This window comes from Eretmochelys imbricata, chromosome 6 (assembly GCF_965152235.1).
Source record: "Eretmochelys imbricata isolate rEreImb1 chromosome 6, rEreImb1.hap1, whole genome shotgun sequence".
NCBI lineage: Eukaryota > Metazoa > Chordata > Testudines > Cheloniidae > Eretmochelys > Eretmochelys imbricata.
The window spans coordinates 62769762-62791198 of NC_135577.1; the positions used below are offsets into that span (position 1 = coordinate 62769762).

The 21437-nt window shown below is 39.0% G+C and overlaps 1 protein-coding gene across 10 annotated transcripts in view; it reads left to right on the forward strand.

The window, feature by feature from the left end:
• Nucleotides 1-21437, forward strand: part of GPHN (gephyrin) — a 582839-nt gene that overhangs the window by 445526 nt on the left and 115876 nt on the right. For all 10 annotated transcript variants that reach the window (XM_077818687.1, XM_077818689.1, XM_077818688.1 and 7 more), the window contains one exon: nucleotides 18863-18905. In XM_077818687.1, coding sequence (XP_077674813.1) covers nucleotides 18863-18905 — 43 coding nt within the window. The remainder of the gene's footprint in view (nucleotides 1-18862; nucleotides 18906-21437) is intronic.

The window sequence follows — 21437 nt, forward strand, 5'->3', positions numbered from 1 at the left end:
CAGTGACTCAGCAATGAGGGGTGTGAGTTTTAAAGGAGACTACATGTTATGCCTGAAATTATGTGAATGCTCGCTGTTCTTGTTTCGTTGGTTTGTTTTTTAAATACCTTTTGACAGAATACAGTAAAGTAAAATTAGAATTCATAGGAATTTCTCTTTCCATTTCAAACGTTAAGTCAAGTTTGGGTCTCAGCTACTTGACAGTTTCCCTTTATAGTGATTTATATTTTTATCATATTTTCCTTGATTTTTTTCCTGTGGTTTGTTTTCTTTTGGTATGTTTTATTTTGCTGTTGAAATTACATGTTTTATTTTGGAAGCTTAAGAGAAAAAGTAAATCAAAGTTGTAACCTGTAGACAAGTTTGTGTTTCCCTTCATGGCATGCTAAAATGCAAAAGTATATGACACCTAGGATCCAGTCAGCCTACCCAGGAGAATGTGCAGGCTAGAATAGTGACTAGAACATCTTAACATTATCACCTTCACTTCCATGTTAGGATTAATAGTCTCAGGGAAAATCCTACATGTGGAATTCACTTCAGCATACCCAAATAGAGAGCCTTTCTTGATATAAGAACTAGTTATATTGCACAATAGGGCATTTACTTCATCTCATGCATGGAGATTTATCTAAGTTCTCCTATGTTAAATTGAAAGAGAAAATGATTGTATTATTACTGACATTACAGATTTTTGTGCAATCTATTTGATATGGACCATAAAATTCATTTTAAAAAACACCTGCATTTATGTTTGTACTTGTATATCTTTTCAACTTAATATGGTCCCTTCAGTGTGCCCACTGCTTTAGCCCTTTGGCATATCTCACATTCAAGACAGAAAGAAAATATGGGCCTAATCCTACTGCTGCTCTGCTCAGAGAGCTACTGTGACTTCTGTCTAAGGAAGCGGTACTAGCCAGGTACAACCAATTAAAACAAATCTCTCTGGACTAGACTGTTTTCCTGGGTGGATGCTCCAGAAAGTTAGGAAAATTCCCAAAAATGAAAACACCAATTTTTTTTTTCAATTACCCCATCTTACAGATGCCTTGTTCATTTTGCCTCTGACTTGAGTAATAAATTCTATCCTTGTATAAAATGTCTATGATAATTCATATGGATCAATTTTAGATTTAGGGAGATAGTAAAAACTGGCGTTATAAAGGAAGTCTATCTTCATAATCTAGATTTTTGTTGAAGTCATATCTATTCATTTTACACAAATCAAAGTGATAATATAATTATAATTTTTGTCATAATGCCCCAGCTCTGTATTTATCAAACAGAGCTGAAATAAAAACTCAGAATATTCAATAAGAAAGCACCAATACTAAAAAATTACATGATATAATGACAAATATATATCATATCATACCATAATACCTAATATTGATATTCTACATTATCAAAAAATAATTTAACTGAGGAAGAATTCTCCTCTCTACTCAATGGACACTTGGCACTCTCAAGTTTTCTGTTGTTTTCAAATCATTAAACTAAAATTGTCCATCTGTACATTTCTCCCTCTTTTCTCCTTCCTTGGAGCAGGAAGACATTTCATCCTTAACTGTGGTTGAGACTAGTGTCTCTTAGTAATCCCCACAGGGAACTGACTTTGCCTGAGAGGTGAACTAGAAGATCTAAAATGACCTTTTTGTCTTTTCTTTTGATTCAGTGGATATGGTTTAGACCCAGGTGTGATTTAGCTTCACATTTCCTAGTCATAGAATCATAAGACTGGAAGGGACCTCGAGAGGTCATCTAATCCAGTCCCCTGCACTCATGGCAGGACTAAGTATTATTAGGCCAGGGGTAGCAACCTATGCCATGTGTGCCAAAGGTGGCACGTGAGCTGATTTTCAGTGGCACTCACACTGCCCGGGTCCTGGCCAACCATCCAGGGGGCTCTGCATTTTAATTTAATTTTAAATGAAGCTTCTTAAACATTTTAAAAACCTTATTTACTTTACATTCAACAATAGTTTAGTTATATATTAAAGACTTATTGAAAGAGACCTTCTAAAAACATTAAAATGTATTACTGGAACACGAAACTTTAAATTAGCATGAATAAGTGAAGACGCGGCACACCACTTCTGAAAGGTTGCCGACCCCTGATCTAGACCATACCTGACAGGTGTTTGTCTAACCTGCTCTTAAAAATCTCCAATGATGGAGATTGCACAACCAGTTTCTATATTAGAAATAATTGAAATAATTTCCATTTGCTCATAATTGCATCCAGTTAAATGATATATTTTCATAGGATTTCCCTATGCTTTACTCTACCTTGCACCACGCAGGGCAGAACAATCCTTGTCAAACAGGTATGCTGGGTTTCTAGTCTAGCCAGCCACTAACTTCCCTTTATTGAGCACCTTGCTACTGTCCAGCATACAACAGTTGCCAGTGATTTTGTTTGGGCTGCTCTACTTATATGTTCTGTTTGAAAAGCATGGCTCCAGCTTCTGCACAGTTGTCCAGGAACAATGGTTTATGCAGCTGTAATGAATGTTCAGTTCCCTACAGCAATTTACCTAGTTAGATTTAGGTTTGCAGCTGCAGTAGTTAGCCATGAACTTCCAGATCTCTCTCAGAGCTTGGCAAAGCAAAGGGATTTCCCCTGAGAATGGGAGGAGAAGGAAATCATAATGACCTTGGCACTTCAAGCAAACAGCTGTTGCTGGATCTGTGACCAGTATTCTTAAGCCCCTGCGTCTGTACCTATAGCTCTGGGTGTCTTCACCTGACATTGGACACCTGTTCTGGGGATAAGGGAGGAGGAAAAGTGAGGGGCCAGACACCAAAACCATAATGAATCCAGGAAAAAGATATATTAAACTGCAACTCTTGTCAGCCTCAGGAGCAGCATCCTTGAGAAGTTGGCTCCATCTCTGAAATACAAATAATTAAACCAAATTAAAACCAACTTTAATTGTATTGCTGTAAGATTTCTTGACATAATCATCCAATTTAAAATGACATCAAATGTGACCTAATTTACTCATGTCTGTAGCAGATAGAAAGTATTTCTAATAAATCATATTGTCAGCTTCAATATTGTACAACTTTATCCACGTCAGCAATTTATAATTCAGAAGTCAGTCTATCCTCATCAGTGTTTACACTAACATCCAGTTTTGCAGTTTAAAAAAGTAAACTTTTTTCTGACATGGAAAAAAGATTTTTCCCCAAGCCTCTCTGTCTGTATATGTGTGATTTCATGAAAAATGCATGTAAAGAAAAAAGGAATGTGCTTAATCCTGGCATGTTAACTCCTGTCTTTCATATCTCTTTTTCTGTAATCAGTTCTAGGATTTAGTGTTGCCTGAAACCCAGCCAAGTGTATATTCTGTTCTCAGTTTAGTCTACCAGTCAGCCCACTGATTTCTTCAGTGCAGTTTATGGTTGCCATCACCTTTAACTTTAGCTACAGGTCTGAACACCTGTTGGCTCAAGTTGTAGCAATCTATGCTGGGCCTTGTGATCTTTGCAGGCTGTACCGCTATATTCAAGATGGTCATGGAGGTATCTGATCAATGTTATGCAAGGCCTTCAGATTTCTAGTTCCTGGCAAATTGCCTATGGGTCTTTCGTTTTGGCAGATTTCTAATGTAAATCCTGTTACCTGCAATTGTTATTAATGATTGTTTTTAGAAAGCTATTGTAATTTACACTTGACAATATAGTTCTTAGAGCAGCATTTGCTCCATTTCAGCCTCTGTTCTTCCTGTACTGGTTATAAACTCTCTGAAATAAACCAGCTATTCAGCCATGATGATCCTAATTTCACTTTAAGCATCCCCCCAAGGTAATACGGGCATTGTTGTACTCTCTATGAATAATTGCCTCTTCATAAAGCAAAATTCACTATACTTTATACTGGCCACCAAGCAGATTCACATAATGTATTTTTACTTTCTCTACAGTTCTTGATGATTCATATACTTTACTCTGTTTAATCTATTTACCCCCTGTGAAAGGAGTTTTATTCATCCTTATATTTAACAGTGTACATGTACTGTGTTTTTGTGTCTTAAGAGTACTACATATATCAATCATTGTAATGACCACTATAGTTATAATTAAGTTGGGATTTTCATATCCTATTTTTACTCACTTATAAGTTTCTCAATTTTTTTTCTTTTTAGCCTGAAATTTCCCACACTTAGACCTCCCAGCCCAAATGAGAATATTGTTGAGAAAGTCTGAGCAAAATCCATTCATCCAATAAGTTACAGAAGGTTGAAAAATGTGCTTTTTTGCATTGCAAATATCTTGGTTAATGCTTTTTTGATGACTTATAACTCAGAACAGGTGAATGTTTAAAAACTTTTTTTATGTCCTGTTCTCACTAAAGACTGATCTCCAGGCTACTTTCTTTTGTAATAGTGAAGTTATAAGTGATTGGAAACTGAGTTTTGTGCATAGGTTGTAGGAAATTTCCTATCACTAAGATTCTGTTGTAATTAATGTCTATTTAGAAATATTCCCCTGGGAAAAGATATGATGGGCATATATGCATCACAGGTGCAATGCAGTGATAATATAATTCATTAAGAATTCAGTACAGAAAAACTTCAACACAGAGTTTTTGATACAGAAATATTTTTAAAGATTCAGATGGCAGGAGAGAAATTAGATTTCAATAGAGGAAAGATGTTCAGGTCTTTCTTTGTTGAATTTGTGCAGCCTATAAATGATGCTTTGTCCCAGCTCTGTGATTATAAATTTAACAGATTACAAACTCTACTCTTGCAGAGCTTATAAACTTCATAAGGGCCAACTTTAACCTCCTCTTCCATGGCCATAGAGGTCCCCTAAGGCTGCAGAATTGACCCTGGTCTATTGCATAAGGGACACTGGATGGAGGGGGACTCTACAGGTAGTTTGTACCCGTTTATTGTACTGAGCTGTGCAGCAGACGGCAGAAGAGCCAGGAAGTCATCGTTGCAGTAGGATGGTACAGAAGAGCTACTTTTAAACAGTTCCTGCTACCCTTTTCCCATTGGGAATGACATAAGGGCCAACTGGGTCTCCCTCTGTATGCACGCACATTTATGTACGTGTGTTTATATATTGCCACAGATATGTATAAATGTATGACAAAGATATTTTAAAAAACAGTAAAGTCTAGCATTAATTAAGGATTTCAAATATCAGCATTCCTTAGCTCTTTTGCTGTTTTTAAAATCTCTTGGAAAGGTGCAAAAACAAGATGAATTCAAGACTTGTAGTTTCAACTATTTTAAAGTTATCTGAGTTCAAAATTTCTGATTGGAATATATGGAGAAGGTGTGTTTTTTCATTGTCAGATAACTCAAAAATAGTCCAACTAGTTTTCCTGAAACTCTCCAAATCCCATTTGGACTGTCACCAAGCACACAAAATTTCTCTCCAAAATTGTTCGAGAAAGCATTCTGAAAAGAAGGCTTAGAATGGAAGTTGTAATTTGCCCTTAAAGGTGACCTGCAAAGAAAAAAAAGAGGGGTTGTGCATCTTTTCTTGTTTTCTTATAAAACAAAGGCCTGCAAGGTTCGTTGTTCAGGTTTAAAGGTTTTTTCCCCTCTTACCTCAGAAGTGTCAGGAATGTCACATCTAGTCTCTGCTGACTTTACTAGAGGACTAGTTGGAGATGTAAGATGCAGGTTGTGAGCTTTCTCAGACATGAAGGGTCAGATTCAAACCCACTAAAGTCAATGAAAAGACAGATTCCTATTGACTTCTATAGGCCTTTTATCAGACCCCAATAGAAGTGGTTGGAACCATGTTTTTTTCATAAAGAGATCTCTCCCGTTCCCTGTCAACTGTTTATTCAGACATTGACAACAAATAAGTGTTAACTAAACAAAAAGCAGATTTTTTTGCAATTTTTATTAATTTGTTACAGGGCAAAATCTTAGATTGAGATTGCAAAATTGGCAGGTAGCACACAGGGTGGATGGGGAATGATGCTGTTGTCAGAGGACTTCATTGCAGAAGTTAGAAGGTTCAAATGCGTAATGGGCTTCAGCAAGAGAAAAGATGATATTGTAGTTTAAGACACTGGATTGGTTCCAAGGAGTACTGGGTTCTATCCGTGTCTCCACTATGTTACAGATTTCCTATGTGATGCCAAGCAAGTCACTTAACCAGCGTTTTCTGGGTGTCTTTCCTAAGACACATAGTGGTTGATTTTCATGAGCTGAGCATTCACAAAAACAACTGAAGTCAAGAGAAGCTCTGGGGGTGCTCAATATCTTGAAATTAAATCCAGCCCTAGGTGTCTCAAGTTAATTAATGGGTACTCTTGAAAAGTTTGGTTTAAATACATCTCTCTTTCCCATTTTGTAAAATGAGAGTACTTCCCTAGCTCGCAGGGATGGTGTTAAGATAAATACCTTTCTATTTGTAAGGTATTCAGTGCTTCAATGCTAAATGCAATGGAATAACCCATGATGGAATAAAATAATTCCTTATTCCAAGCAGGGTTTGGATGGTGTATGATAAGCAAAACATGAGACCCCTCATTGAATTTTGGAGATAAAAAGAAATATTGAAAAACTGCCTCATTAAATTAACTAATGCTGGTTGTGAATTTTTTGATGAAGGCATTTCGCCAATCCATCAAACCTGACACTTTTTGCAGAAATTTTCTATGAAAATTTCATTGGGAATGTCCAGAGTGGAATTCCTGGTCAAAACAAGAGACAGAGAAACTGGTCCGTCCCAGAATAGCCAGTGGTTAGGCCTTGGATGAGGGAGACGCAAGTTCTAGTCCCTACTCTAAATAAGGCAGTGTAGAGACTTGAACCTGAGACTCTGCTGTCTCAGGTGAGTAGCCTAACCATTGGGTTATTGGCTATTCTGGGATAAGTGTCTCTCATTTTTCATTTAAAAAAAAATCAGATTTCAGTTTTGTTCCAATGCAAAATGAAACAAAATTCTCAAATCTCAGAATTTTTCACAAAACAGAATTCTTGTCTTTTGGCCAGCCCTACATTTATCATCATCCATCTCTGGCAGCTTTCCTGTGGGAAAAATTGTATGTTATCATATAATTTATTTACCATAATCCATACACATATTATGGGGAAAAAATAGGATTGCACAGATAACTTGAATTCTGGTATTGCCTAACTTTTGAGTGCTTGACTTTGCAACCTTAATAATGGTTCTTTTATATATTCTTGAAGGGAATTTATATTAAATTTGATAAACCCTTTTAAAACATATACTTCACTGTCATCCCTTTAAAACAGGTGAGGAAATAGTTTCCATTTCTAGCAATATTGTCTGAATTGGGTTGTTGTGGTATTACAATTGATTTGGCTATTACTGTGGACAAGGCAGAGAACTGTGAAAGTAGTGATGATTTAGTTGGGGATTGGTCCTGCTTTGAGCAGGGGGTTGGACTAGATGGCCTCCTGAAGTCCCTTCCAACCCTGATATTCCTTGATTCTAGTGGAAAGCCTCATTTAAAAACAAAGGAGTAGGAAAGTAAGATGACTGGAGCGCTATTAAAAATGTTAATCCTGTTAATATGTGCTAAGGTCAGAGAGCAATTCATTCTGTGTCAAAAGATAAGAGTTCATTTACATCACTATTGGAGTTTCAGCTTTCCTGACAGACACCAAGTTAAAAAGCAATTGAACTAGAACAGGCAAAGGATTTGGAAATGTCTTAATAGTGGTCAGACAGGACAACAAACAAGACAGTCCTTAAACCAAGTGATTCATCAGTCTACTTGCCAGGGAGTAAGGCAGTGTGAAAATAAGACTGCGTGGTAGCATACTGGTTACACAGGATGCAGAACTCCCTCGTCCCCACCCCAAGCTTTCTGTGTGAGATAATTAAGGGAGCATATTAGACTTTCTTTATCTAATGAACACCATACAACAAATGCACTATAATTATCAGTTGACTCTTCTCACGAGAGCCTGCTACAACAGGAGATAAACCATTTCTACAGCATAAGAGTCATAGAACCAGTGCTCACACATTTAAAAGGCAAAGGCTTCTATTCTCACTACTTCCTAATACCAAAGAAAAGGGAGGATGGAGACCCATACTAGACCTCAGAGTGATCAACAAATTTGTCAAGGCTCAGAAGGTCAAGATGGTCACGTTCATAACAATTATTCCAGCATTAGTAGAAGGAGACTGGTTCTCAGCCCTCGACCTTCAAGATGCATATTTCCACGTCTCGATCATACCGAGTCACAGATGATGCTTCAGGTTTACCTTAGACCAAGACCACTACCAGTACAGAGTACTCTCTTTTGGCCTCTCATCGGCCCCCAGAGTATTCTCCAAGGTCCTCTCAGTAGTGGCGGCCCACTTACCCTCCCAGGGCATCATGATTTATCCTTAATGGACAATTCTGTCTTCGGGACACATTCCTTCATTGAAGCCGAACAAACATCCATACCACATTGAATCTATTCCAGAGTCTGGGCCTATAAATCAATGCACAAAAATGTGACATTGATGCCAGTATAGAGGTTAGAATTCACAGGAGCTGACATCAACTCCATCTGGGCGAGGGTGCTCCTCCCACATCACAGATTCCTAAACCTCTCCATGCTTCAAGAGACAGTGCAATCCAGCCCCCAAATTTCAGCCAGACACTGTCTCCAGTTTCTGGGGCTTATGACTACAGACACAGAGGTTATAGCTCATGCCAGACTGTGCATAAGATGCCCCCAAGCATTCAGTTTGGTTCGGTTTACAGACTGCCTGTCATACCTACCTACAAAAGTAGACTAGATTTCAGATCTGGTTCCAGCCCAAAGGCATCACCCCAGATAAAGCCACTCTACCTGTAATCCTAGACTATCTGTTCACTCTCAAAAAATCGGGACTCTGTATTAGCTTGTGTGACAAAGCTCTGTCCTTATCTCTGTGGGTCTCACGTTTCCTGGCGGATTTCACTAGCCTCAGAGGTTCACTGTGACCCTCCACATAGCCCTTCTCTCTCTAGAGGCAAGGGTCACAGCCTGCTGAACCATTTTCATCATAAGCCAGCGAGGGAGGTGAGGAGAAGCTATCCTCCCTTGCACAGTCTCTCTCGTCTCCCAGTCTCAGTGATTCATCAGGGGGCAAAGGAGGGAGCCCGGGCCCACCCTCTACTCCAGGCTCCAGTCCAGGGACCCTAATAGTACCAGCTGTAGTGGATGACTTTTTAGAAACAGGATGTGTACAATTCCCTGAGCTACTTCCCCATAGCAGTCTCCACTTCCTCAAGTTCCACTTCACCCTTACCTCAGGGCCTCCTTCCTTGTGCCTGATATGATGTGTACTGCTCAGTCTCTCCAACAGCGCAACTTCCTCCTGCAGCTCGTGACATGAGCGCCCACCTCACTATCTGGGAGGCTGTTAACTAGTTTCAGCCAGCCCCTGATTGGCTTCAGGTGTCCCAATCAACCTAACTGTCCTCCCTGCCTTTTGGAAAGATCTTAATTGGCCCCAGGTGTCTTAATTGACCTGGAGCAGCTGCCATGTGCTTATTCTAGTAACAGGGATTTGTTTAGCCTGTGGCTAATATATCTGTCTCCCATTACTTTACTACAGCCATCTGGCCTTGCCCCGTCACACTTGCTAAAAGTCCACTTGGCAGCAATTGCAAGCTTCCACCAGCAGGTAGAAGGGTACTCCATTTTCTCCCACTCAACTACAAATAGGTTTCCTCTTTCCTCAACCCAGACTTCCTACCCCACAATGAGTAGAGCCCTGCACGGATACAAAATTTATATCCATGTATGCAGATATCCCTGGATATAAAGTGGATATTGCAGGATGAGTCCTTCACTCATTCTAGTGACAACAGGCGAGATCAGCAGGGCCATGGCCAGCTACCAGATCAAGAACCACAGTGGCAAAAGCATCAGCATGTTGGGCCATTGCTCGCAGGAGCCAGCATCCAGCCTGGGCAGCTCCTCCAGCATGGCTGTACCACTCACAGCCCTTCCTACTGGAGCAGGCGCCAGGCTCACAGGTAACTGTCCCTGGTCACCCTAGTTTGTGCAAGCGGCTCACACCCTCCCAGACAGGAGATACACATTGCTGTGTGGAAGGGACAGCTGGGTGCTTTTGCCACTGTGGTTCCCGGTTGCTGGTCATGGCCCGGCTGATCTCACTCGTTGTCGCTAGAGCCATGCAACTCCACAGATATGCACATCTGCAGAGATAAATTTTGTATCCATGCATGGCTCTAACAATGGGATCTTAATCTAGTATGAAAAGGACACCACCATTTGAACCTATGGCCACTTGTCCTTTAACTCACCTCTCCATGAAGACAGCATTCCTGATCGCCATCACCTCAGCAAGAAGGATAGGAGAAGAGATAGTGGCTCTGAGGGCGCATTCCCCCTGCACAGTGTTCTTCCCTGACAAAGTCATGCTTAGACCACATCCTAAGTTCACTCCCAAGGTGACTTCTGCATTTCACATGAACCAACTCATTCACCTTCCACCTTCCAGACTTCATCAGGATAATCAGGAAGCCATCCTCCATATGCTCAACATGAGGAGAGCCTTGGCCTTCTATTTGGACAGGACAAGAGTTTTTAGAAAATCTCTGAGACTCTTCCTCTTCCTTGCTGATAGGTCAAAAGACACAGCAGTTGCTGCTCAAAGCTCTCCAGTGGGTCTTGAACTGTATCAAATTCTGTTACCAGATTTGCAGTGTAACACCCCCATCTTCAATACGCGCACACTGTATAACATCGGCCCCTCGTCTGTCGCCTTCTCCAAGGGTATCCCTATATCAGAAATCTGCAGAGCAGCTCCCTGGGCATCTGCACATACCTTTGCGAAGCACTATGCCATCTTGGTGGACTCTGCTTCAGATACCATATTCTGTGCCCCAGTAGTATCATCCATAACAGACTCGACTCTGAATCCCCAGCCTTCGAGATGTGTGTTTTTATGGGTGCTCCGTGACCCACCCTCCTCCCCTTGACCACTGAGTTCTTGTCAGTGACTCTGTGCTAGAAAAGGAATTGAGGAGGGTTCACCCGTGCAGCGCTGGGTAGCCTCTGGGCAGAGGATGATGGGGCAGCAAATGCATGGGCTGAATGGATACTACTACTAAAGTTCTCCGATCAGCAGGGCAGGGATGCAGATACCCCTAGAGTGGAGCACCCATAGGGACACACATTTTGAAGAATCATCATTTCTGCGCAAGGTGATTAACTTCCTCTTGTCCTTCAGCAACACCTTTTATCCTTGTATTATTGCATATATATTAGGCAAATAGATCCATTGCTAATGGTGAATAACAATGGTACCTCTTTTTCCTGTGTCTCTTTGGAAAGAAAAGATATTAGATCTGCTTCCATTTATATTATCCATTTCTTAAACTGGGAACTTATTCCCAAGGCATTCAGTTTTATAAAAGTAACTTCATTCAACCCTATCAAAGGCCTTTTCAGCAGTTAACTAAGAGTAGTAGAGGATTTTTTTTTATCTTGGTGAGTGTAATGTTCCTAGTACCCATATAAGATTATCTGTATTGTTTATAAAACCTATTTGGTCTCTGATAACTTAAAATTATCTCTAAGAGGTAGTTTGTTCACCAATATGTTGGTGAGAATCTTACATCTCAGTTCAATAAAGAAACTGGATTATATGATGTAAGGTTCTTTCCAGGTTTGGGAACAACAGCTGTTGTAGTTGGAAGAGGACTTACCAATTTCCCTATAAATGTTTATAATATTTTTATTGGTAACCCATCTCGATCTAGGACTTTACCATTTTTCATATCATTTATAAATACTAATTTTTTTCCTCTCTGATGAATTATTCAAGCAGAACTATGTCTAAATTAAATATGAGGAGGTTCACATTATTTAACACTAAAAACTGTCATCCTTTGTGGCTATATGGGAGTACAAGAAGTAATAAGGCTGCCCAGTCCCCTCCTAGTAACCCCAAGCAACCATATGGATCTTACAGTTTGTGACTGAGAGCACAGAACATACAGGGAAAGCACAAGGATTGCTTGCCCAGTACTCCCTCTCCGGTCCCTAACAAGTGTCTCTGAGAACTATGCCTTCCCAGTGCTCCTCTTGGGGCAGCACATCTATTCGCTGTCCCATACTCCGGACTTTACCTCAAGGCACAATCTAGCTCATAATTTTTATTTTTCTAATACAAAAATAACTTTTGTAAATATTTTTATAATATGAAAAAACATCTCCCATTTTTTTGCCTCTCTTCATTCCTAACCATGCGTGGAGGATTATGTTGATAGTTTGCTTTTCTTTTAGCTTTCTGCTTAACAGTTTTATCCCCTTTATTCCCTTTTGTCCCTCTTTTCACAGAATAATTGTTTTGTATATCTGAAGAGCTTTTTCTGTTTTATCATTTAGCAAGGTGTTTAGCTTGCAACTTAAGTTGATGCATTTTTGTAGGATTTTGTTTGAACTATTTTTTTAATTATATGATTTTTGGTTTTGCATCTCGTGTACCAGTTGCAATCTATCTTGTAGTCTCACTTTTTCAACGGAGAGACTATTAATAAAATGACCTCTCATAACTGCTTTATTTGCAAACAAAGACCCCTTAGTATGTAATCTTTGTTGTTATGTTCAAAATATGAGAAGATTTTTTAAATGACTGCTCTGTCTGGATCTTGTAACAGGAAACAATTCAGTGTGCCAATCTGTTTGGAGAATGATTTCTTCCCCACCCTTCAAATTAAATGTTAGTTTGGTTGGAACAAGAGCTGACCATGTAATTCTATGTTTATAGTTTGTTGGAAGACAATGTTAGTGATCTAAATTCAGTCTATCATCATATAAAGTTTATGTGGATGAGAATAAAATGAGAACATATAAAACTATCATCTGTTTATAAAGATCTAGATTTGTATCTCTCTTTTGTTTAGTGTCTGCTCTTTCTAATCTAGCATTCAATGTTAAAATAATATCCTAAAATTATTTCTCCTTCTTGGAAGGAATCTAGAAGCCTAAAGAATTTATTTTTAAAATCTTTTTGCTTTTGGGATATACCAAGCTGATTGTAACTTTTTTGTCATTTAAATCTCCTTTGAGGATAATAAATCTATAATCAATAATTGTAATTTGATCTATTATTGGGAATTATTATTATGGGAAAAGAGCATATTCCTCTTTTTAAGGTTTGTTAGAGAATAATAGATTTGCCCCAACCATATTTCCTTGAAGTCACTTTTATTTTGTCTCTCTTTTAAATGTATTTCCATTATACAGATAAAGGATTTTCTTTAGTTTTGTACTGACTTTGGCTCCAATTAAGTGCTGTCCTGAATGGGGATGCTTTCCTAAATATCAAGGCCTGTGCATCTCTTATCCACATTATGTAATGTTACCATGTTACCAAAATGTTACCATTTTATATATATATTTGCCGTGTGTATGGGTAACCTATTTAGACAAAATTCTTTTATATTTTATTTTAATTCAACAAAAACAATTATAGTTTTCTCTGTTATTTTGAATAGGTTTAAAATAAAAAACAAAATATTTTCTAAAACCATCAAATCCTAGTATATTACTCTGATACTTTCTTCATTTGATTTTATGTTCCGTGACCTTATGCATAATATCCTACAATAATAGTCCAAAACCATTATGGTTTACAAAGTTATAACATAGTGCTGGGATATTTGTTATAAAATGCTGTGATTTTATGATGTTTAATTGTGGGGCAAGGAGAAATTTTTTGCGAAGGGACAGCAGAGTATACTCCAGAGCTCCTAAAAATAAGATAATGATATCTTTAATACCAATGCAAAGTAGACAGGTCTTCAGTATTGGAGGGATCATCCAAAATATCCACACAGTAAATTGTGTGGAACTGCGATCATATAATTACTAATTGTAGGTAAGTATGAGGAGAAAAATTTGAAAGTTAGCAGAATTTGAACAGCCAAGCAGTAGTATGTACTAAAGCTTGAGTGGTGCTAAGGTTCTTCTTGCCACTCATGTGCTGCTGACAGTCTGATACTGAAAAGTGATTTGAATGTATTGGAGGTTTTGTATTCCAAGAGTGGATTATACACAATTTATCCACTCTGCCTATTTCATGAAACAGATGGAAAAAGGCAGCAACAGTATACTACACCAGATCTCTCTCAGAGTACAGCTGGTTTCTACACAACTGTTGAAGGTGATGAGAAAGGGAAAGGTGATGAGAGTTCCACACTAACCTATAGCCATGACTTGTAGTACTTGTAGAACACACTGAAAATAATCTTTTCCTTACTTCTTAAATGAGTCTGACATTTATAGGGCAGTTAAAGGAAGACAGTTCTCAAATTCATAACTGCTGCTGTGCTTCACATGTCCTGCTTCCTTCATTGCGACTTGGCTAACCCATTCCCTTCCTGTTGGGTTTCTGCTGGTGGTTCCACATTCTGCATGCTGTCTTAATAGTGGAATATGCTTTCCCGTAACTAGATTATCGGTTAGCCTCCTATGCTCCTCTGTGTTCTTGAGAAATGGGTTCTTTCTAGTGCTGGTGGTAAAATCATGTGTTTTAATGTTACGAATTCTTCATGTTGCAATAAACCTCAGTTGAAATGTTTCCCCATAAGACTTAGCTTTTCATATTTGGCTGGAAACTCTTCATGTTTGTGTAGCCATTCATTTTACGATAATCTATGGCTTTTAACTGTACCTCCCATAATGAAGAGCTGATTTTATACTCTGTTCTAAATCTTGTTATGAAGTATAAAAGGTAAGTAAATTCTCTAACCATTCCTAAAGATTGTGGTTATGTAGTAAAGGCTTCTCTTTCCTCTTTTATTTATTTTACTTTTACTTCACTTGTAGCATGAGCTTTTCTTCATTTCATTTTCTATTTTACTTGTAAAGATACCCTTATAGATGCTAAGATTTGCCATAAGTGATTTCATGTCTCAGACCAGTCATGATTGATAGAGATTGTCAGCAGGTTTCTTGTTTTTACCATTTCCTCTGTTTATTTTAATTTAAAATGCTTTGTTTCACATAGCGTTTGGTGCTTACGCCCATGGGAACAAGGCTTACTCTGCATTACAAGGCAATACAATTATAATTTAAATATAATAAAATCCTATGGACATAAAGGTCAGGGCAGTGGAATGTGGATGCTCTGCTTTCTGATTGTTCCCTCCTGAGCCACCCTGGGGAATGATATTGGATGAGATCCCAATTTATTCAGAGCTTCTCTGCCAAAATATTTTGGCAGCTAGGGGAATGTAGACAGAAGAGAAATCAGATTTCCTGTGATAAGGGAGACAGGCACAGGTTACTATCTCTGGAGCAGCCTGTGTGTGAGGGAAGAATTACAGTTGTTCCAAAACCATCTGTCCCAGCAAGTCATGATATGGTGTATGATGGTACACTAGAATATTTACTTCAGGGTTATATGATTTTAAAAATCATGTAACCCTGATTTACATACAGATTTAAAAAATATCACAGGTACAAAACATATACAAATGATAAAATATGAAAAAGACAATTTACACAAAGCTCTAAAGTAGGTTTGGGCTATCAAACACTATTTTTGACAAGTAAAATAATTTTTAATAGAACAATATTCAAAAAATGAAACAGCCTATGAATGTGCAATATACAGTAAATTGGAGAATTGGCTAACTGATTAATCCTTCAGCTGTGTTGAAGCACTGTTTGTATTCAGCAGCTATGAGCCTAGGATTGGAAATGATCAAGTCTAGTTGAGTGTTTTTTTCACAGTTATGGATTCCTCTTCTACATCTGCTTTTAAAATTTGTGGAAAACAAATTATTTCCCACAGTGCATATTTTGCTAATCAGGTGAGTGATAAAGGATAAACATTAGATCACCATGAGACACTGCAAAGCACAGTTTAGCTTTGTCATTTGAAGTCCTCTGTGCTCATAGAATAAAAAAAATACCTCCAAGAGCTATGTTTGAAGCCAGCTGTCTTTTGTTGCCATTGTCATCTGGACGTTGTAAGAGTGGTATTCTGTCAGCACATTTTTTATATTAGATCTGCAAGTCTCAGCTGCTCTTTGCATTATAAATTTCTTGTTTTTGTTCATACACTAGCTCCACTATAGATTGGAAGGGCTTAAAGATGAACTCAGGAGGAATAGAGGCTACGACTCGAGAGTAACTATTATTGCTCAAAGGAGTTGGTTTTCATTCGCAAACATTGCTTTGCGCTATGGGTTTCGGCTCCTTCTGTTCCCACACTTTGTTGAAGACTCTCTCTTGACTTGTCCACTAACATTTTTCCTCTCTCTAGTAGCTTTTATCTGTGTCCTTTGAGTCATATTTTTACTTAGTTTGTTTTATTAGATTGTTTCTATAGTGTTTGTGTGGGTTTTTTTGTTTGTTTTTTTCTTTAGGACTGTGTTGTTGTTTCACTAGGTTTCATTCCAAAGTTTGCTGAATTTCTTGATTATTTTGCAACAGGCCCATTCTTTGTTCTCTCTTTGCATATGGTTTTCAATGAGAAATAGCATAGCCTCTTCAATTTTAAATAATATCCTATGCAGATAGGCCCATCTCTCCTTTTGCATAGTACATTTTGCATTTTCCTCAACTGTGACCCACTCACCCATCCAGCCCTCTCTCTCTCTCTCTCTCTCTCTCTCTTGCTCTCATATATACCATTATACCTTCCTTTTTGGTCCAGAATTGCTCTTCAAAGAGAAACATTTTCCTCTTCCAATGAGATTTTACTTTATCATGTACCTGAAAAATGGAAGAACAACTCTGGACCAAATCAGGGCATCACTGACATTTTGGAGTTTACCTGTGTAGTATTTTTGACGGGAAGGAGGGTGGTTTTAATTTTTAAACATAACAGTTTTTTTCAGGGAAGAACAACCATAATCCACTCTAAGTTGCAACATTACCATCATAAGTTTTTTCATTACAATGAGTAGACTGTTATGCTGTAGAATCCAACTTGTTGTGTGAATATGCGTTTGGGGCAAGCTGCTGTGGAATGAAAGAAAGAGGTTTAGAAAACAAGGAAGGATTAGTTTCAGACTTAAAAGATGGCTCTAGTCTGAAAAGAGACTGAAAAATGGCACTTTGAGGTTCCCCATTTATCACTCATAAATAATTTCCAGATCATGTGTGCTCAGTTTGCAGGCAGATATTTGTCTAGTTCCCACCCCCACAAACTCAACCTCAGATCTGAAAGTTAAGCTGGTCTCTTTCCTTCCTACCCTTCCTTCTTCAACACTAAAAAAGGTTTTACAAGGATTATGATGCCCTCAATAACACCTATGCAACCCTATTGCTGTAAATAGGTTTGCATGGGTGTAATTTATTGGCTTGTACTTGAAGTCTTAGTGAACAATTCTTTTGAAGGAGCACATGAAGGAAAAGGATCCAGCTCACACTTCTCACACTTTCATAGGGCTTGTCTTCCCTTCAAAGTTAATTTGAGTTATAACTAGTATTGTCTCTAACTTGAGTCCCATCCACACACAAAAACCTTGAACTAAAGTTTGATGGTGCTTTTTAACTTTTAAGAGCTGGCTGGCCTGGGGGTATAGGCCACAGCTCGAGTTAAGACAACTCATCAACTACTAATCCAATTACTCTGTGCAGCTCAAGTGTCATTTCACAGTGTGACTTTCTGACTCAAGCAAGACTGAGAAAAGTTAACTCAAGTTATCTACGGTCAAGTTAACTCTGCAGTGAAGATATATCCTATATTGCATTGGCTTTGCAGGGCTAACAATAGTTGAAAACCAAAACTTCTGTTAGTCCCCATAGTAAGCAGATACGACTCTACTCAGACATGATTCACCACTGTTACTTCAATATTACACCAGTTTGAGTCTATTGACTTTACTGGAGTCACACCAGGATAAAACTGGAGTAACACAGTGGGAATCAGGTACATAAGGAGTAGATCTATTGATTAAGAAGATGGTGTTTTTACACAATCACTTTCCAAAGTAGATCTACACTATAAAAAGCATATTCATAGATTCATAGATACTAAAGTCAGAAGGGACCATTATGATCATCTAGTCTGACCTCCTGCACAACGCAGGCCACCAGAATTTCACCCACCCACTCCTGCAAAAAACCTCTCACCTATGTCTGAGCTATTGAAGTCCTCAAATTGTGGTTTAAAGACTTCAAGGAGCAGAGAATCCTCCAGCAAGTGACCTGTGCCCTATGCTACAGAGGAAGGCGAAAAACCTCCAAGGCCTCTTCCAATCTGCCCTGGAGGAAAATTCCTTCCTGACCCCAAATATGGCGATCAGCTAAACCCTAAAGCATATTAGGCATAGTACTTTTCTAAACTAGACTTAAACAGCTGAACAAATTCATCTGTCTCCAGCCAGAAGATGTTTGTGCAGCTGTGAAGCAGAATTGATAAATGTTTTCACAATCACCACATTCTAACTTGTTAGCATTTTGAATTTCTCTCTACGAAACCTCAGCAGCCCCACTGACAGCAGCAATAATCAAGTCTTCAAGCAGATTATGTTAATACAGGCATATTGTTGTTCTGGTCTGCACATAAAACACAAGGACTTAGGTTCAGGATCACTGTGGTCACAATTATATACAATGAACTTGGAATTTAATGTAAAATTGAAGTTTAATATGTATCTTTGAAAGCTGTATATTCATTTCTTAACCTAAAAATCTGTCCTTTAGGCTGGCTTGTTTGCATTTTTTAATTGCTTATATCAGATTCAGACTGTCAACCAGTAAGTTTCTGCTTGAATATATGTATCCTATATATACACTATATAAAATTGTTAAGGTGTCAAATATGTAGAGCCTCTGACTCTAGATCCCAGGAGCTTGCCCATTAAATCGCCACATCTTGCTGTGCCTGTTAACTACTGTAGCTCATAGAGTCTGTGCTCTCTTTGCAGGTCCAGTCCAGGTGCAGCAGCAAGGAGAACATCCTCAGAGCCAGTAAGTATTGCTGCCTCCCTGATGTACTCTTGAACCATGACTCCCATTTTAGTTAGGAAGTGGGAGAACAAGTTAGAATAATATTTTGATGGTGTGGAAAGTGAAGAACAAGGGAGGGTTCATATGACTTTACAGCAGGAATAGAAAAAAAAATAGGACAATGAAATTCAATCCGAAAAGAAAAAAAAAAGAGAAAACATTAGCAGCTTTCACCTTTCTAAAATAGCAGTTAGTCTGTGTTAATAGGTATTTTCCTCTTAATTCTTTCCCCCCGGATATTTCTCTTAGTGACATTAGAGTCTAAGCTATGTATAGTGTGATAAATGATATACACCCCATCATAGTGCAGTTCCTGCCTGGGCTTTTATCCCCTTTCTTTGGAGTCACCAGCCCACCTGTTGATCACTGCACCTTGGGGGATGTACGTGCATTTAATGCATTTCACAGGAGAAAAGAATCAACACACAAAGATAATGGGAAGGTAAATATCCATGATTTTCACTTTTGAGCTTGAAGTATTTTAAGAAATGCTGAGCTAGATGAGGGAAAAAAATTAGGTGTCAGATTCAAAAAAGAGGATTTACACAAATGAACTCTTTCTACAATTAGAGTTTGTAACCTTCCAGGTTAAAGACCTCTCTCTTCATGTGCCCCGAAAATTTAACCTACCTTAAACGTATTACACTCTGCATAGGAAGTTGGTTTAGTGGTCAAAACAGAAGATGGGTAGTCAGGTCTCCTGAGTTCTGTTGCCAGCTCTCCACCTGATTAGCTGAGTGGCCTTAGGCAAATCACTTGACTTCTCTTACTCAAAGTATTCATTTCTAGAATGAGTACAGCATTATTTTATCATGTAGGATGTTGTGGGATGTAAATAGCTGTCTTTAAAAGCACTTTGAGATACTCAAAGTGGAAGATGATTTGTGAGGGCTGAAGCTTATTATTTTTTTATTTGTTATCATCATCTAAGTTTTGTAAAAAAAAGAAATCTACTATTCCATACCTGAGCATTAAAAAACAAAATCTTTATAAGTTGGTCTTGTCCATGGACATAACAGGAATTTAAGATTTCTGCTTTTAAATATCTGACATAGAATCATAGAATCATAGAATATCAGGGTTGGAAGGGACCCCTGAAGGTCATCTAGTCCAACCCCCTGCTCGAAGCAGGACCAATTCCCAGTTAAATCATCCCAGCCAGGGCTTTGTCAAGCCTGACCTTAAAAACCTCTAAGGAAGGAGATTCTACCACCTCCCTAGGTAGCGCATTCCAGTGTTTCACCACCCTCTTAGTGAAAAAGTTTTTCCTAATATCCAATCTAAACCTCCCCCACTGCAACTTGAGACCATTACTCCTCGTTCTGTCATCTGCTACCATTGAGAACAGTCTAGAGCCATCCTCTTTGGAACCCCCTTTCAGGTAGTTGAAAGCAGCTATCAAATCCCCCCTCATTCTTCTCTTCTGCAGGCTAAACAATCCCAGCTCCCTCAGCCTCTCCTCATAAGTCATGTGTTCTAGACCCCTAATCATTTTTGTTGCCCTTCGCTGGACTCTCTCCAATTTATCCACATCCTTCTTGTAGTGTGGGGCCCAAAACTGGACACAGTACTCCAGATGAGGCCTCACCAATGTCGAATAGAGGGGAACGATCACGTCCCTCGATCTGCTCGCTATGCCCCTACTTATACATCCCAAAATGCCATTGGCCTTCTTGGCAACAAGGGCACACTGCTGACTCATATCCAGCTTCTCGTCCACTGTCACTCCTAGGTCCTTTTCCGCAGAACTGCTGCCTAGCCATTCGGTCCCTAGTCTGTAGCGGTGCATTGGATTCTTCTATCCTAAGTGCAGGACCCTGCACTTATCCTTATTGAACCTCATCAGATTTCTTTTGGCCCAATCCTCCAATTTGTCTAGGTCCTTCTGTATCCTATCCCTCCCCTCCAGTGTATCTACCACTCCTCCCAGTTTAGTATCATCCGCAAATTTGCTGAGAGTGCAATCCACACCATCCTCCAGATCATTTATGAAGATATTGAACAAAACCGGCCCCAGGACCGACCCTTGGGGCACTCCACTTGATACCGGCTGCCAACTAGACATGGAGCCATTGATCACTAGCAGTTGAGCCCGACAATCTAGCCAGCTTTCTACCCACCTTATAGTGCATTCATCCAGCCCATACTTCCTTAACTTGCTGACAAGAATACTGTGGGAGACCGTGTCAAAAGCTTTGCTAAAGTCAAGAAACAATACATCCACTGCTTTCCCTTCATCCACAGAACCAGTAATCTCATCATAAAAGGCGATTAGATTAGTCAGGCATGACCTTCCCTTGGTGAATCCATGCTGGCTGTTCCTGATCACTTTCCTCTCATGCAAGTGCATCAGGATTGATTCTTTGAGGACCTGCTCCATGATTTTTCCAGGGACTGAGGTGAGGCTGACTGGCCTGTAGTTCCCAGGATCCTCCTTCTTCCCTTTTTTAAAGATTGGCACTACATTAGCCTTTTTCCAGTCATCCGGGACTT